Source organism: Oncorhynchus keta, unplaced genomic scaffold (genome assembly GCF_023373465.1).
Source record: "Oncorhynchus keta strain PuntledgeMale-10-30-2019 unplaced genomic scaffold, Oket_V2 Un_contig_26233_pilon_pilon, whole genome shotgun sequence".
NCBI lineage: Eukaryota > Metazoa > Chordata > Actinopteri > Salmoniformes > Salmonidae > Oncorhynchus > Oncorhynchus keta.
In genome coordinates, this window is record NW_026284857.1 from 1 (window position 1) to 18961 (window position 18961).

The following is an 18961-nucleotide window of genomic DNA, read 5'->3' on the forward strand; positions in this document are numbered from 1 at the left end:
TTATCGGTTTTCGGATGACTGCCTTGCCTGGTTCACCAATTACTTTGCAGACAGAGTTCAGTGTGTCAAATCAGAGGGCATGCTGTCCGGTCCTCTGGCAGTCTCTATGGGGGTGCCACAGGGTTCAATTCTCGGGCCGACTCTTTTCTCTGTATATATCAATGATGTTGCTCTTGCTGCGGGCGATTCCCTGATCCACCTCTACGCAGACGACACCATTCTATATACTTTCGGCCCGTCATTGGACACTGTGCTATCAAACCTCCAAACGAGCTTCAATGCCATACAGCACTCCTTCCGTGGCCTCCAACTGCTCTTAAACGCGAGTAAAACCAAATGCATGCTTTTCAACCGATCGCTGCCTGCACCCGCATGCCCGACTAGCATCACCACCCTGGATGGTTCCAACCTTGAATATGTGGACATCTATAAGTACCTAGGTGTCTGGCTAGACTGCAAACTCTCCTTCCAGACTCACATCAAACATCTCCAATCAAAAATCAAATCCAGAGTCGGCTTTCTATTCCGCAACAAAGCCTCCTTCACTCACGCTGCCAAGCTTACCCTAGTAAAACTGACTATCCTACCGATCCTCGACTTCGGCGATGTCATCTACAAAATGGCTTCCAACACTCTACTCAGCAAACTGGATGCAGTCTATCACAGTGCCATCCGTTTTGTCACTAAAGCACCTTATACCACCCACCACTGCGACTTGTATGCTCTAGTCGGCTGGCCCTCACTACATATTCGTCGCCAGACCCACTGGCTCAGGTCATTTACAAGTCCATGCTAGGTAAAGCTCCGCCTTATCTCAGTTCACTGGTCACGATGGCAACACCCATCCGTAGCACGCGCTCCAGCAGGTGTATCTCACTGATCATCCCTAAAGCCAACACCTCATTTGGCCGCCTTTCGTTCCAGTACTCTGCTGCCTGTGACTGGAGCAATTGCAAAATCGCTGAAGTTGGAGACTTTTATCTCCCTCACCAACTTCAAACATCAGCTATCCGAGCAGCTAACCCGATCGCTGCAGCTGTACATAGTCTATAGGTAAATAGCTCACCCTTTTTCACCTACCTCATTCCCATACTGTTTTTATACTGTTTTTATTTATTTACTTTTCTGCTCTTTTGCACACCAATATCTCTACCTGTACATGCCCATCTGATCATTTATCACTCCAGTGTTAATCTGCAAAATTGTATTATTCGCCTACCTCCTCATGCCTTTTGCACACATTGTATATAGACTGCCCATTTTTTCTACTGTGTTATTGACTTGCTAATTGTTTACTCCATGTGTAACTCTGTTGTCTGTTCACACTGCTATGCTTTATCTTGGCCAGGTCGCAGTTGCAAATGAGAACTTGTTCTCCAACTAGCCTACCTGGTTAAATAAGGTGAAATAAAAATAAATAAAATAAATAAAAAATTATGGTCTCACACTGTGTTTCCTAGCAACGCCGATGGGCTGTCCACCTCTTCCTGCATCCTGATCTGGCAACCCAGGGAACCTGGAGAGTGAGTTTATACAGGATACCAAGGTCACTCAGTAAACACAGATAATAAAGGACACCAAGACTAGGCCTCACAATCAAACACAGATAAATACAGGAGAATCAGGACTTGACCTCTCAATAGAATACTGTCTGTTCAGACAAGATACCAGAACCAAGGCATGTCAATAGCCACATGACACTCATGACCTCAGACATGATATCAGACATGACATTAGATATGACCTTAGACATGACATCAGACATGACCTCTGACATGATATCAGACATGACATCAGACATGACCTCTGACATTAGACATGACATCAAATCAAATCAAATTTTATTTGTCACATACACATGGTTAGCAGATGTTAATGCGAGTGTAGCGAAATGCTTGTGCTTCTAGTTCCGACAATGCAGTGATAACCAACAAGTAATCTAACTAACAATTCCAAAACTACTGTCTTATACACAGTGTAAGGGGATAAAGAATATGTACATAAGGATATATGAATGAGTGATGGTACAGAGCAGCATACAGTAGATGGTATCGAGTACAGTATATACATATGAGATGAGTATGTAGACAAAGTAAACAAAGTGGCATAGTTAAAGTGGCTAGTGATACATGTATTACATAAGGATGCAGTCGATGATGTAGAGTACAGTATATACGTATGCATATGAGATGAATAATGTAGGGTAAGTAACATTATATAAGGTAGCATTGTTTAAAGTGGCTAGTGATATATTTACATAATTTCCCATCAATTCCCATTATTAAAGTGGCTGGAGTTGGGTCAGTGTCAATGACAGTGTGTTGGCAGCAGCCACTCAATGTTAGTGGTGGCTGTTTAACAGTCTGATGGCCTTGAGATAGAAACTGTTTTTCAGTCTCTCGGTCCCAGCTTTGATGCACCTGTACTGACCTCGCCTTCTGGATGATAGCGGGGTGAACAGGCAGTGGTTCGGGTGGTTGATGTCCTTGATGATCTTTATGGCCTTCCTGTAACATCGGGTGGTGTAGGTGTCCTGGAGGGCAGGTAGTTTGTCCCCGGTGATGCGTTGTGCAGACCTCACTACCCTCTGGAGAGCCTTACGGTTGAGGCGGAGCAGTTGCCGTACCAGGCGGTGATACAGCCCGCCAGGATGCTCTCGATTGTGCATCTGTAGAAGTTTGTGAGTGCTTTTGGTGACAAGCCGAATTTCTTCAGCCTCCTGAGGTTGAAGAGGCGCTGCTGCGCCTTCTTCACGACGCTGTCAGTGTGAGTGGACCAATTCAGTTTGTCTGTGATGTGTATGCCGAGGAACTTAAAACTTGCTACCCTCTCCACTACTGTTCCATCGATGTGGATAGGGGGTGTTCCCTCTGCTGTTTCCTGAAGTCCACAATCATCTCCTTAGTTTTGTTGACGTTGAGTGTGAGGTTATTTTCCTGACACCACACTCCGAGGGCCCTCACCTCCTCCCTGTAGGCCGTCTCGTCGTTGTTGGTAATCAAGCCTACCACTGTTGTGTCGTCCGCAAACTTGATGATTGAGTTGGAGGCGTGCGTGGCCACGCAGTCGTGGGTGAACAGGGAGTACAGGAGAGGGCTCAGAACGCACCCTTGTGGGGCCCCCGTGTTGAGGATCAGCGGGGAGGTGATGTTGTTGCCTACCCTCAACCACCTGGGGACAGCCCGTCAGGAAGTCCAGTACCCAGTTGCACAGGGCGGGGTCGAGACCCAGGGTCTCGAGCTTGATGACGAGCTTGGAGGGTACTATGGTGTTGAATGCCGAGCTGTAGTCGATGAACAGCATTCTCACATAGGTATTCCTCTTGTCCAGGTGGGTTAGGGCAGTGTGCAGTGTGGTTGAGATTGCATCGTCTGTGGACCTATTTGGGCGGTAAGCAAATTGGAGTGGGTCTAGGGTGTCAGGTAGGGTGGAGGTGATATGGTCCTTGACTAGTCTCTCAAAGCACTTCATGATGACGGAAGTGAGTGCTAAGGGGGGTAGTCGTTTAGCTCAGTTACCTTAGCTTTCTTGGGAACAGGAACAATGGTGGCCCTCTTGAAGCATGTGGGAACAGCAGACTGGTATAGGGATTGATTGAATATGTCCGTAAACACACCGGCCAGCTGGTCTGCGCATGCTCTGAGGGCGCGGCTGGGGATGCCGTCTGGGCCTGCAGCCTTGCGAGGGTTAACACGTTTAAATGTCTTACTCACCTCGGCTGCAGTGAAGGAGAGACCGCATGTTTTCGTTGCAGGCCGTGTCAGTGGCACTGTATTGTCCTCAAAGCGGGCAAAAAAGTTATTTAGTCTGCCTGGGAGCAAGACATCCTGGTCCGTGACTGGGCTGGGTTTCTTCTTGTAGTCCGTGATTGACTGTAGACCCTGCCACATGCCTCTTGTGTCTGAGCCATTGAATTGAGATTCCACTTTGTCTCTGTACTGACGCTTAGCTTGTTTAATAGCCTTGCGGAGGGAATAGCTGCATTGTTTATATTCGGACATGTTACCAGACACCTTGCCCTGATTAAAAGCAGTGGTTCGCGCTTTCAGTTTCACGCGAATGCTGCCATCAATCCACGGTTTCTGGTTAGGGAATGTTTCTATCGTTGCTATGGGAACGACATCTTCGACGCACGTTCTAATGAACTCGCACACCGAATCAGCGTATTCGTCAATATTTTTATCTGACGCAATACGAAACATGTCCCAGTCCACGTGATGGAAGCAGTCTTGGAGGTGGAGTCAGCTTGGTCTGACCAGCTTGACAGACCTCAATGGGAGCCTTTTTAGTTTCTGCCTGTAGGCAGGGATCAGCAAAATGGAGTCGTGGTCAGCTTTTCCGAAAGGGGGCGGGGCAGGGCCCTTATATGTCAAAGGGAAGTTAGAGTAACAATGATCCAAGGTTTTACCACCCTGGTTGCGCAGTCGATATGCTGATAAAATTTAGGGAGTCTTGTTTTCAGATTAGCTTTGTTAAAATCCCAGCTACAATGAATGCAGCCTCCGGATAAATGGTTTCCAGTTTGCAAAGAGTTAAATAAAGTTCGTTCAGAGCCATCGATGTGTCTGCTTGGTGGGGATATATACGGCTGTGATTATAATCGAAGAGAATTCTCTTGGAAGATAATGCGGTCTACATTTGATTGTGAGGAATTCTAAATCAGGTGAACAGAAGGATTTGAGTTCCTGTATGTTTCCTTCATCACACCATGTCGTTAGTCATGAGGCATACGCCCGCCTCTTCTTACCAGAAAGATGTTTGTTTCTGTCGGCGCGATGCGTGGAGAAACCCGTTGGCTGCACCGCATCGGATAGCGTCTCTCCAGTGAGCCATGTTTCCGTGAAGCAGAGAACGTTGCAGGTCTCTGATGTCCTCTGGAATGCCACCCTTGCTCGGTTCGTCAACCTTGTTGTCAAGAGACTGGACATTGGCAAGAAGAATGCTAGGTAGTGGTGCGCGATGTGCCCTTGTTCGGAGTCTGACCAGAAGACCGCCTCGTTTCCTCTTTCGAGTCGTTTTTCTTGGGTCGCTGCATGCGACCCATTCCGTCCTGTTTGTAAGGCAGAACACAGGATCCGTGTCGGAAAACATATTCTTGGTCGTACTGATGGTGAGTTGACGCTGATCTTATATTCAGTAGTTCTTCTCGACTGTATGTAATGCAAACCTAAGATGACCTGGGGTACTAATGTAAGAAATAACACGTAAAACAAAAAAACATCAGACATGACTCCTGACATGACATTAGACATGACATCAGACATGATATCATCAGTCATGACATTAGACATGACATCAGAGTAGACATTCACATCATAAGTGATATCCTGTTCATGATAGGACATGATGACAATATCTAATCTTTAGGTTTCAGGATCTTGTAGAGGGCTTGTTAGCGTACTACCTATTTTGTGTGATCATAGCCAGATGAGGGTTGGTGAAGGATGGTCTGCGATGGGGGAGAGGGAGAAATTATAGGGTGTTTATTATGCATACATGCTTCAAGCCAGTAAATCAACCAGAAAGACTATTGCTGTTCTCCTTCTAGTGGCCAAATACATTATCATCCTAAACCCTCTATTGAACCATGAGTATTGGGGTTATGCCATTACGCAACAGCTGCTGTTGCTGAAAGTACAAGTTGATCAGCCAGTGATCCAAACAGCTGTAGGTAGAGGAGCTCCAAGTTCCTGGAAGAACAAGATGATGCTGATAATACCTTTAAGGAGAGAAGCTTAGAGATTAACACTCAGCAAAAAGATTACACTGCAGTCTTCAGATTACTGTGTGACTGTGTGTGAGAGAGAGTGTGTATCTGCGTGTAAGAGAGAGAGAGAGTGCGTTTTAGTGTGTCTAAGTCTGTGTGTGTGTGAATGCTTGTGTGTGTGTATGAGAGAGTGTGTGAGTTCTTGTGTGTGTATGAGAGAGTGTGTAAGTATGTGTCTAAGTCTTTGTGTGTGTGAGAGAGTGTGTAAGTATGTGTCCAAGTCTTTGTGTGTGTGAGAGAGTGTGTGAGTTCTTGTGTGTGTATGAGAGAGTGTGTGAGTATGTGTCCAAGTCTTTGTGTGTGTGAGAGAGTGTGTAAGTATGTGTCTAAGTCTTTGTGTGTGTAAGTGTCCTATGTGTGTCTATGTGTGATTCTGCAGGAGGCTGCTGAGGTATCAGTTTAAGGGGGGAAACTGGGTTGAGTCTCAGGGAGTCAGAGTGCAGCTGAAGACGTCAGGGGTCAGAGTGCAGCTGAAGACTTCAGGGGTCAGAGTGCAGCTGAAGACGTCAGGGTCAGAGTGCAGCTGAAGACTTCAGGGGCCGGGATACTTCACATATAATACTCATTCAGTACCTCCAGAAGGTCTGTGGATGGATGGCAGCATATTCACAATCGACCTCCCTCCCTCTCTTTATTCAGGCCACATTGATCCTCTGGCCAGATGTTAAAATATCTCTTTAATATTCTAACCCCCTTCCAAGGATAGATACACATACACACACACACACACACACACACACACACACACACACACACACACACACACACACACACACACGCACACACACACACACACACACACACACACACACACACCGCACACACACACACACACACACACACCCACACACACACACACACACACACACACACACCGCACACGCACACACACACACACACACTCACACAGACACACACTCACACAAACACGCACACACACACACACACACACACACACACACACACACACACACACACACACACACACACACACACACACACACACACACACACACACACACACACACTCTTTGTTGTAATTGTTTTATTGCACACCTTTATCATTTAGCTAACAGATGTTCACAGCAACAATGAAATAGGAGAAAACAGAACAGAAGCGTACGCTGCAGCCTCTTAGGTCTTCCAATATATTTATAGATATTTACAGTGACAATATGAAAATCGCAAGTACAACGCCCAGGGCTGAGTTAACCCTTTAACTGCTGCTGTATGAAGGAGGAGAAGGCTGAGTTGGTAGAGCAACTCCAGGGTTGTGGGTTCGATTCCCACGGAGGACCAGTACAAAAAGTGCAAAAATGTATGCACTCACTACTGTAAGTCACTCTGGATAAGAGAGCCGTCTGCTAAATGACTCAAACGTAAATGTATAATGTTAACTCTTTCAACTTAGTCTGAGGATCCAGGTCACACAGGCTGTAGTGTGAACTCTATGTAGTTGTAGTCCTGTTCGTATGGCCACCTGAAACATTCAGTATACCCAACATTCCACAGGCACCAGGTTAGCCATACGTAGCCAGATTCTAGGGGCTATTGGTGGAATATAGAACGCCTGTATAGAGCTCAACGCTTCCAGCAATCAAAGACAGCTTTTCAGATCATAAAATGGACATAACAGTAATTAGTACCAATACATAATTAGTACCAAAACATAATTAGTACCAATACATAATTAGTACCAATACATAATTAGTACCAAAACATAAAGAGAAATGTTTCAAAAAAAGAAAAACCTTAGAATATACCCCTTATTTCCACATCCATGTTTAAATGTTACGACACGTCAATAAATGCTATGTTCATTTGGACAAGCGTTGAACAGTACAACAGGAACATTGTGCACACAGAAAACTGCATTTGACATTTGTTTGGTGTTGTAATGGTAACTTTAGTTGGTATAAAAGATGAATGGCATGACAAAGGGTAGTGCATCTGACTTGTATACTGGTATACACTGTAATCACAGTTCCAACCTATCTTTATATCCACATGGAGAGACTAGACTATTTCTCCCAAATAATCATTTCGCTGTTACTGACGTCACCTTGAGGCTGCGTGAAGTGTGAGCAAAACTGGTGAGAGATTGTTGGTAATAAAATAATCTCACTGGGGATAAAGCAAAGAGATCATGTATTTTGGGGGAAAAACAGCAAAATCTCTCACTTGTTACATGATATGCAGATACATGGGGATTTTTACCCAAGACCTCGAAGGCCTATTAAATGAATTGATATTGATATTCTCTCATGGCAGTATTTACAGTCCTGTATTATTATTATTATTTGTATGAATCCCAAATGGCACCCTATTCCATATATGAGTGCACTACTTTTGACCAGAGCCCTTTGGGGTTAGGATGTCATTTGGGAGGTACCCTTTGTATCCACATCCTGTAAGCCAGGACTGCCATGCCAGCTGAGACCAGAACAGATAGGCCCAGCTAACGTGAGATCTAAGCAAAAACAAACATTTCAGCCCTGTTGGTCACACTGTCATCATCTATCACAACTTCCTTAGTAAAGGCTATTCTCATGTCCTTGAAAAACATGTCCTAGTAAACCACGCAGCATGTTTTCATTCCAGCCATTCCAGCAAAACATTGATTTAGAAGTTCCTCAGTTAAACATGCAGAATTTCTGAATAAATTGGGCAGCAATTATCTTAAGTGCCAACCATGAACGAGTGACACATTTGATGGAAGGCTTTGATGAAAAGAAATGGAAAGATTGATGATATCTAATTTGAATGGACTAGGGCAAGGGCACTCAACACTAGTCAACTTCTGGGCTGCTGAGAGGTGCTTCCACAAGAGCCCTTGTTTGGGGGCGAGAGCTGCTTCCATCCAGGCTTTGAACACTGAATTTAAAGTTGAACTGAAAGCTTTATTGAAACGAAACCGGTAGCACTTTCTTTAATGGTGTACTGCTTCGACAGGTATTTAGGTGGTACTTATTAGGAAACTACGTGGCATCACTGAGTTCTAGCTGGGGCTTTCACTATACTTTATGCTTAAAATTCACTACAATTGGGAACTACCTGGATCAAAATGGTGTATATTTAAATGCTTGTTTGAATCCCAAAGTACCAATGAGTACTTTATGTAGTAATTAATGGGGTATTACTGTACAATTACCATTTTGTATAATTTCTTAGTAAATACCAGGTACTTTCTGTACTAACAAACAACCTCTTGTATAATGTCTCATAATGGAGGCCTATAAGCAAAGTCATAGATAGTGATGGGTTTGAAAATGGAGGCAACTGATAAATTCATCATAAATATGTACATTTATATTATTTCATACTCCCTTTAAAATGAAAGCTTTATAAACCTTCTATTCCATTTCCTCAGTTACTGTATAAATTAATCTCCAAACCACATTTTAACATTAAAAGTAAAATCTCATTTGGTTGTGTAAATATACTGTAGCTAGCTTAGCGCTAACCCAAACAAACAATGATAGCCGCATTCAAACAACCCCCCAAAAATAAAATAAGAAAACCAACAAAGTAAAATCAAAATAATTTTATTTATCATGTCCAAGAGAAGTAATAAAACATTGGTACTTAGCAAAGACCAGGCCTCTTCTCTCCTCAGCTCACTGCTATATCTGTGGACCAACAGTACCTATATATAAACACACGTACATGGGAGGTTCCATAGAGGCATTGACGGCAAGTCTCGGAATTCACTGAATTCAAAATGGCGGCTCCCGCACAGTCACAGGATCCAGTCAGTCTCTCCGTCAGACCAGACACCCATGGTTGGTTCAACATCAACGGTAGTTTCTTTGGAGGTCCAGGATGGGGAGAAGCGGGAGAACCAGGGGTACCACCCCTCCACCCCCCATCTCCCTCTCTTCCTAGCCAGGCCTCACTACCTGTGCCCTGGGTTCCTGTGGGTGGCTGTGTCCCTGCCCCCTCTGGCTTCTCTGGCCCAGTGGTGGTCGTCCACCTCCACCACGTTACTGTAGCCCTCCTTCTCCACGCAGACAGCCAGGACCTGGAGCACCAGGCGCAGCCTCCGGTCCATGGCCTCCAGGTGGGGCTGGATGAGGACGGGGTGGAGGCGGTCACGCAGCAGGGACTCCTCCATCAGACGGCTCAGCTGGTACTCCTCCTTGGCGAGCAGCTGCAGACGCAAGTGGGTCGACTTCCTCACTCTGTGGGACGGGGAGGAGGGGAGAGAGGGAGGGGAGGGGGAAGGGAGGGGGAAGGGAGGAAGGGGATGAGGAGGGGAGAGAGGGAGTGGAGGTGGAAGGGCGGGTGAAGAGAGGAAGGGGGAGAGGCAAGAGGTCTTACATTAGATGGACTTCTTAAAAAGGGATACACTAATTATAGAGAGAGACAGAGAGAGAAAGAGAGAGAGAGAGAAAGAGAGAGAGAGAGAGAGAGAGAGAGAGGGAGAGAGAGAAAGAGAGAGAGAGGGAGAGAGAGAGAGAGGGAGAGAGAGAGAGAGAGAGAGAGAGAGAGAGAGAGAGAGATAGAGGGAGAGAGAGAGAAAGAGAGAGAGAGAGAGAGAGAGAGAGAGAGAGAGAGAGAGAGAGAGAGAGAGAGAGAGAAAGAGAGGTAAAGGTACTGACCTGCAGCATTGGCTCAGAGGCACCAGGATGGAGAGCTCGTCATGGGAGTGTTTCCCAAACCTGCAAAGAAGAGGAGAGGAGAGGAGAGAGGTGAGCCAAGCAACACCACTTACTGGCTGATAATACAACACCTTGGTCTGTGTTCCTCACAGTCTGTCTCACAGTCACCAACAGCAGCACCTCTCTCAGGATCAGTGAAGAAGTCATCCTACTGAAAGCTGCAGAGTCCCGAACATTCTATTCTCATTCAACATTCCACTCACATTCCCTTGCCATTGAGTGTGACAGTCAGGGACTGAGAGTTTTGCCACATGCCTTTGTAGCTTGATTCTGAAATGCACCGCATACCTCAGACATTAAAAATACCTTTAAAACATTTGTTATGCCTTTGCTTTGAGCTGTTGCTTCGTGTAACAACTCAGAACTGAAGTTAATGAAAGAGAGTTTTAGAAGGCTACGTGACAAATCAGACCAGCTGTCTGGAGAACAGATAAAAGGAGTTGAGATGTGTTGTGTTTTCTCCTCACCCTCTTCCATTGTCCAGATGGATGATGAAGGTCTCGTTTCCAAACTTATCAAAAGTCTCGTAATGGTGCCGGTCCATGTTACCTGGATACAGAGGTAAACAACATTAATATACATAGGAAAAGAGGACCCCTATTCACCAAGAATGTCTATATAGGGAATAGAGTGCAGTGGAGGGAATAGCGTGTAATGGAGCTTCTGTCCTCACCCATGAGGAAGTCAAAGATGGTCATGTCCATGATGTCAAGCAGACGAGAACCACGGTCATAGGGAGGAGTCTGCTTCACCTCGTCACAGTAGTCTGGGTCCACCTCCCACCTGACCAGACAACCAATCACATGGGCACGCGGGCACACACACACACACACACACACACACACACACACACACACACACACACACACACACACACACACACACACACACACACACACACACACACACACACACACACACACACACACACACACACACACACACACACACACACACACACACACACACACACAGAGAGTGACATTTAGATAGTGTGAGAGGCTTTGTTTGGTCCCTTTTGGCAGCTCCCTCCCTTCCTGTCGAGCCATGATGTGTGTGTGTGTATGTGTGTGTGTTGTTAAGACAGACCCCTGCTGCTCGAAAGCAGAGCAGGGAGGCACACAGCAACTTGACAAGAGAAGGAGAGAGGAAGGGAGGGGTCGGAGGGGAGTGAATGGGAGGGAGAGTGAAAGAGAGAGAGAGGGGTAGAGAGAGGTTGAGAGAGGGGAGGGAGAGGGAAAGAGAGAGAGGGGTAGAGAGAGGTTGAGAGAGGGGAGGGAGAGGGGAAAGAGAGAGAGGGGTAGAGAGAGGTTGAGAGAGGGGAGGGAGAGGGGAAAGAGAGAGAGGGGTAGAGAGAGGTTGAGAGAGGGGAGGGCTCAGCAGGCTCTGCTCACACTTACTGGCCTGAGGCCAAACCACACGACCAACAACATTGGACATTCTATGGAACAAAAAGCCTTCACTATATCATCCTGGAATATCCAAGGCCTGAGGTCATCTGCCTTTGGCCTAAAGAGCAGAAACCCGGACTTCACCAAAGAAATCGGTAACACAGACATTGTCATCCTGCAAGAAACCTGGTATAGAGGAGACGGACCCACTGGTTGCCCTCTAGGTTACAGAGAGCTGGTAGTCCCATCCACCAAACTACCAGGTGTGAAACAGGGAAGGGACTCAGGGGGTATGCTAATTTGGTATAGAGCAGACCTAACTCACTCCATTAAATTAATCAAAACAGGAACATTCTACATTTGGCTAGAAATTCAAAAGGAAATTATCCTAACAGAGAAAAATGTCCTCCTGTGTGCTACCTATATCCCCCCACTAGAATCCCCATATTTTAATGAAGACAGCTTCTCCATCCTGGAGGGCGAAATCAATCATTTCCAGGCCCAGGGACATGTACTAGTCTGTGGCGACCTAAATGCCAGAACCGGACAAGAACCTGACACCCTCAGCACACAGGGGGACAAACATCTGCCTGGAGGTGACAGCATCCCCTCCCACATATGCCCCCCTAGGCACAACTATGACAACATAACCAACAAAAACGGGTCACAACTCCTGCAGCTCTGTCGCACGCTGGGTATGTACATAGTCAACGGTAGGCTTCGAGGGGACTCCTATGGTAGATACACCTATAGCTCATCTCTTGGCAGTAGTACTGTAGACTACTTTATCACTGACCTCAACCCAGAATCTCTCAGAGCGTTCACAGTCAGTCCACTAACACCCCTATCAGACCACAGCAAAATCACAGTCTACTTAAACAGAGCAATACTCAACCACGAGGCATCAAAGCCAAAGGAACTGAGTAACATTAAGAAATGCTATAGGTGGAAGGAATGCAGTTTGGAAACCTACCAAAAACAATTAGGCAACAACAAATTCAATCCCTTTTAGACAATTTCCTGGGTAAAACGTTCCACTGTAATAGTGAAGGTGTAAACTTGGCAGTAGAAAATCTTAACAGTATATTTGACCTCTCAGCTTCCCTATCAAATCTAAAAATCTCAAATAGAAAACCGAAGAAAATTAACAATAATGACAAATGGTTTGATGAGGAATGCAAAAATCTAAGAAAGAAATTGAGAAACCTGTCCAACCAAAAACATAGAGACCCGGAAAACCTGAGTCTACGCCTTCACTATGGTGAATCACTAAAACAATACAGAAACACACTACGGAAAAAGAAGGAACAGCATGTCAGAAATCAGCTCAATGCAATTGAAGAATCCATAGACTCTAACCACTTCTGGGAAAATTGGAAAACACTAAACAAACAACAACACGAAGAATTATCTATCCAAAATGGAGATGTCTGGGTAAACCACTTCTCCAATCTTTTTGGTTCTATAACAAAGAACAAAGAGCAAAACATATACATGATCAACTACAGATCTTAGAATCAACTATTAAAGACTACCAGAACCCACTGGATTCTCCAATTACATTGAATGAGTTACAGGACAAAATAAAAACCCTCCAACCCAAAAAGGCCTGTGGTGTCGATGGTATCCTCAATGAAATGATCAAATATACAGACAACAAATTCCAACTGGCTATACTAAAACTCTTTAACATCATACTTAGCTCTGGCATCTTCCCCAATATTTGGAACCAAGGACTGATCACCCCAATCCACAAAAGTGGAGACAAATTTGACCCCAATAACTACCGTGGAATATGTGTCAACAGTAACCTTGGGAAAATCCTCTGCATTATTATTAACAGCAGACTCGTACATTTCCTCAATGAAAACAATGTACTGAGCAAATGTCAAATTGGCTTTTTACCAAATTACCGTACAACAGACCATGTATTCACCCTGCACACCTTAATTGACAACCAAACAAACCAAAACAAAGGCAAAGTCTTCTCATGCTTTGTTGATTTCAAAAAGCCTTCGACTCAATTTGGCATGAGGGTCTGCTATACAAACTGATGGAAAGTGGTGTTGGGGGTAAAACATATGACATTATAAAATCCATGTACACAAACAACAAGTGTGCGGTTAAAATTGGCAAAAACACACACATTTCTTCACACAGGGTCGTGGGGTTAGACAGGGATGCAGCTTAAGCCCCACCCTCTTCAACATATATATCAACGAACTGGCGCGGGCACTAGAAAAGTCTGCAGCACCCGGCCTCCCCTGCTAGAATCCGAAGTCAAATGTCTGTTGTTTGCTGATGATCTGGTGCTTCTGTCACCAACCAAGGAGGGCCTACAGCAGCACCTAGATCTTATGCACAGATTCTGTCAGACCTGGGCCCTGACAGTAAATCTCAGTAAGACCAAAATAATGGTGTTCCAAAAAGGTCGAGTCACCAGGACCACAAATACAAATTCCATCTCGACACTGTTGCCCTAGAGCACACAAAAACTATACATACCTTGGCCTAAACATCAGCGCCACAGGTAACTTCCACAAAGGTGTGAACGATCTGAGAGACAAGGCAAGAAGGGCATTCTATGCCATCAAAAGAAACATAAATTTCAACATACCAATTAGGATTTGGCTAAAAATACTTGAATCAGTCATAGAGCCCATTGCCCTTTATGGTTGTGAGGTCTGGGGTCCGCTCACCAACCAAGACTTCACAAAATGGGACAAACACCAAATTGAGACTCTGCACGCAGAATTCTGCAAAAATATCCTCCGTGTACAACGTAAAACACCAAATAATGCATGCAGAGCAGAATTAGGCCGATACCCACTAATTATCAAAATCCAGAAAAGAGCCATTAAATTCTACAACCACCTAAAAGGAAGCGATTCACAAACCTTCCATAACAAAGCCATCACAAACAGAGAGATGAACCTGGAGAAGAGTCCCCAAGCAAACTGGTCCTGGGGCTCTGTTCACAAACACAAACACACCCTACAGAGCCCCAGGACAACAGCACAATTAGACCCAACCAAATCATGAGAAAACAAAAAGATAATTACTTAACACATTGGAAAGAATTAACAAAAAACAGAGCAAACTAGAATGCTATTTGGCCCTACACAGAGAGTACACAGCGGCAGAATACCTGACCACTGTGACTGACCCAAAATTAAGGAAAGCTTTGACTATGTACAGACTCAGTGAGCATAGCCTTGCTATTGAGAAAGGCCGCCGTAGGCAGACATGGCTCTCAAGAGAAGACAGGCTATGTGCTCACTGCCCACAAAATGAGGTGGAAACTGAGCTGCACTTCCTAACCTCCTGCCCAATGTATGACCATATTAGAGAGACATATTTCCCCAGATCACACAGATCCACAAAGAATTCGAAAACATATCCAATTTTGAAAACTCCCATACCTACTGGGTGAAATTCCACAGTGTGCCATCACAGCAGCAAGATTTGTGACCTGTTGCCACGAGAAAAGGGCAACCAGTGAAGAACAAACACCATTGTAAATACAACCCATATTTATGCTTATTTATTTTATCTTGTGTCCTTTAATTATTTGTACATTGTGTATATGTATGTATGTATATATATATATATGTATGTGTATGTATATATATATATATGTGTATGTATATATATATGTATGTGTATATATATATATATGTATATGTGTATGTATGTATATGTATGTATATATGTATATATATATATATATATATATAATATGACATTTGTAATGTCTTTACTGTTTTGAAACTGTTGTATGTGTAATGTTTACTGTTAATTTTTGTTGTTTTTCACTTTATATATTCACTTTGTATGTTGTCTACCTCACTTGCTTTGGCAATGTTAACACATGTTTCCCATGCCAATAAAGCCCTTGAATTGAATTGAATTGAATTGAGAGAGAGGTTGAGAGAGGGAGGGAGAGGGGAAAGTGAAAGAGAGAGAGAAGGGTAGAGAGCGGTTGAGAGAGGGAGGGAGAGGGGAAAGTGAAAAGAGAGAGAGAGGTTGAGAGAGGGGAGGGAGAGGGGAAAGTGAAAGTGAAAGAGAGAGAGAAGGGTAGAGAAAAGTTGAGAGAGGGGAGGGAGAGGGGAAAGTGAAAGTGAAAGAGAGAGAGAGAAGGGTAGAGAGAAGTTGAGAGGGGGAGGGAGAGGGAAAGTGAAAGAGAGAGAGAGGTTGGAGAGGGGAGGGAGAGGGGAAAGTGAAAGAGAGAGAGAAGGGTAGAGAGAGGTTGAGAGAGGGGAGGGAGAGGGAAAGTGAAAGAGAGAGAGAGGTTGAGAGAGGGGAGGGAGAGGGAAAGTGAAAGAGAGAGAGAGAAGGGGAGGAGACAAGGTGTGAGAAGTAAAAAAGGAGAGTATGAGTAAGAAAGTCACAGTGACAAATCAAGTGAAAGAGATGAAGTCACAGTGACACAGTGAAAGGCAGAGATGGACAGATAGAGAGACAGTGAAAGTATCAAAGAAAGTAGATGGAGTCATTCCATGTTCTCTCTTTGCACTCTGTTGACGTAATCAAAGAACACAGGAACATGGAAGTGAGAGAAGACCCTGTCTCCCGGGGCAACTAACTCAGTTTATAATGAGCTGCTACTTCTCCTGCAACACCAATCTACCTATTTTTATCAGAGGTGGGGATCTGGAGAATGTGTTCCTTAGAGTACTGGCTGTTCCTGCTGAGGCACTTCCTGATAAGGCATGCCATGGCACCTTCTGTAATGAGGTGTCATCTGGTGAACCCCAGTGAACTCTGGGTAATCAGGGGTGTGAAGTGACCTTATATATTAAGGATACACAGTTATTGAAGGCTGTGTGTTTTACTCTGCTTCCTTGTTCTCTTAAAGGGTAAAGGCTGTGTGTTTTACTCTGCTTCCTTGTTCTCTATAAATGTATATGCATGTTCTTGCATTTGTGGAAGGAGTGTCTGTCTCTTACTCTGCTTTCTTGCGTTTGTGGTAGGATCGTCTCCAAGGGTTCCTCCAGGTCTTGCGTTTGGCCAGGGCCAGGTCTGGCAGGAAGGCAGCCAGAGAACCCTCGATCTGGTCTGGCTTCCCACACAGAGCATGCTCAGTAGAGCAGTAGTAGGAGCACTCGCCGTAGAAACAAATGTTATTGGCTGGGGAGAGAGGAAAACACCGGGTTTTAGATGGCAGCAGGGAGCATTGGAAGGGGAGAGGGGGACAGTGTGTGTGGGGGGAGGGGGCGAGAAAGAGGAAGTTGAGAGAGAGAGAAGGGAGAGAGAAAGCGAGAGAGAGTGAGAGACAGACAGACAGACAGAGAGTCAGACATAGAGACAGATAGACAGACAGAGAGTCAGATAGAAAGACAGAGAGTCAGACAGACAGACAGACAGAGAGTCAGATAGAAAGACAGAGAGTCAGACAGACAGACAGACAGAGAGTCAGACAGACAGACAGACAGACAGACAGACAGACAGACAGACAGACAGACAGACAGACAGACAGAGAGTCAGACAGACAGACAGACAGACAGACAGACAGACAGACAGACAGACAGACAGACAGACAGACAGACAGACAGACAGACAGACAGACAGACAGAGAGTCAGACATAGAGACAGAGAGTCAGATAGAAAGACAGAGAGTCAGATAGAAAGACAGAGAGTCAGATAGAAAGACAGAGAGTCAGACAGACAGACAGAGAGTCAGACAGACAGACAGACAGACAGACAGACAGACAGACAGACAGACAGACAGACAGACAGACAGACAGACAGACAGACAGACAGACAGACATAGAGACAGAGAGTCAGACATAGAGACAGAGAGTCAAATAGAAAGACAGAGAGTCAGACAGACAGACAGACAGACAGACAGACAGACAGACAGACAGACAGACAGACAGACAGACAGACAGACAGACAGACAGACATAGAGACAGAGAGTCAGATAGAAAGACAGAGAGTCAGACAGACAGACAGACAGACAGACAGACAGACAGACAGACAGACAGACAGACAGACAGACAGACAGACAGACAGACATAGAGACAGAGAGTCAGATAGAAAGACAGAGAGTCAGATAGAAAGACAGACAGAGAGTCAGATAGACAGACAGAGAGTCAGACATAGAGACAGAGAGTCAGATAGAAAGACAGAGAGTCAGATAGAAAGACAGAGAGTCAGACAGACAGACAGACAGAGAGTCAGATAGACAGACAGAGAGTCAGATAGAAAGACAGAGAGTCAGACAGACAGACAGACAGACAGAGAGTCAGACAGACAGACAGACAGACAGAGAGTCAGATAGAAAGACAGAGAGTCAGACAGACAGACAGAGAGTCAGATAGAAAGACAGAGAGTCAGATAGAAAGACAGAGAGTCAGACAGACAGACAGACAGAGAGTCAGACAGTCAGACAGACAGACAGACAGACAGACAGACAGACAGACAGACAGACAGACAGACAGACAGACAGACAGACAGAGAGTCAGACAGACAGACAGTCAGACAGACAGACAGACAGACAGACAGACAGACAGACAGACAGACAGACAGACAGAGAGTCAGTCAGTCAGTCAGTCAGACAGACAGACAGACAGACAGACAGACAGACAGACAGACAGACAGACAGACAGACAGACAGACAGGCAGGCAGGCAGACAGACAGAGACAGACAGACAGACAGACAGACAGACAGACAGACAGACAGACAGACAGACAGACAGACAGACAGACAGACAGACAGACAGTCAGAGAGTCAGACAGATAGATAGGCAGACAGAGAGACAGAGAGTCAGACAGTTAGACAGACAGAGAGTCGGACAGATAGACAGATGGACAGACAGAGAGTCAGACAGATAGATAGGCAGACAGAGAGGTATAGAGAGGAAGCTGGCAGGGTGTTATCGAGCCAGACTGGTATTGGTTTCTTAATCTTGGGTTCAGAGAGGTAGGGAGGCGAGTGCTGAGCCAGCAAACTGTCTGAGTGTAGCAGTAATCTCCTGTCAGATAGAATGGTCTCTGTTATTCCACATAGCTGTTCACTGGGCTGCATGGGGATCTAACAGACAGTCTGAAGACAGGTTTTAGAAGTCCAGAACTCAGCAATGGCCATTTACATTAAAGGGGAAGTTCATTATTTTACAACTTAATCTTAGATGGTTCCT

The 18961-nt window shown here is 45.1% G+C and overlaps 1 protein-coding gene across 1 annotated transcript; it reads right to left on the reverse strand.

Annotated features, from left to right (window-relative positions):
- Nucleotides 1-9319: 9319 nt before the first annotated feature.
- LOC127922561 (extracellular serine/threonine protein kinase FAM20C-like) lies at nucleotides 9320-16953 on the reverse strand (the record flags this gene model as incomplete). The annotated part of the gene is made up of 5 exons (XM_052506403.1): nucleotides 9320-9948; nucleotides 10369-10428; nucleotides 10896-10977; nucleotides 11102-11211; nucleotides 16769-16953. Coding segments are annotated over 5 exons (723 nt in total), but the record flags the coding sequence as incomplete, so codon positions are not given.
- Between the last annotated feature and the right edge of the window lie 2008 nt (nucleotides 16954-18961).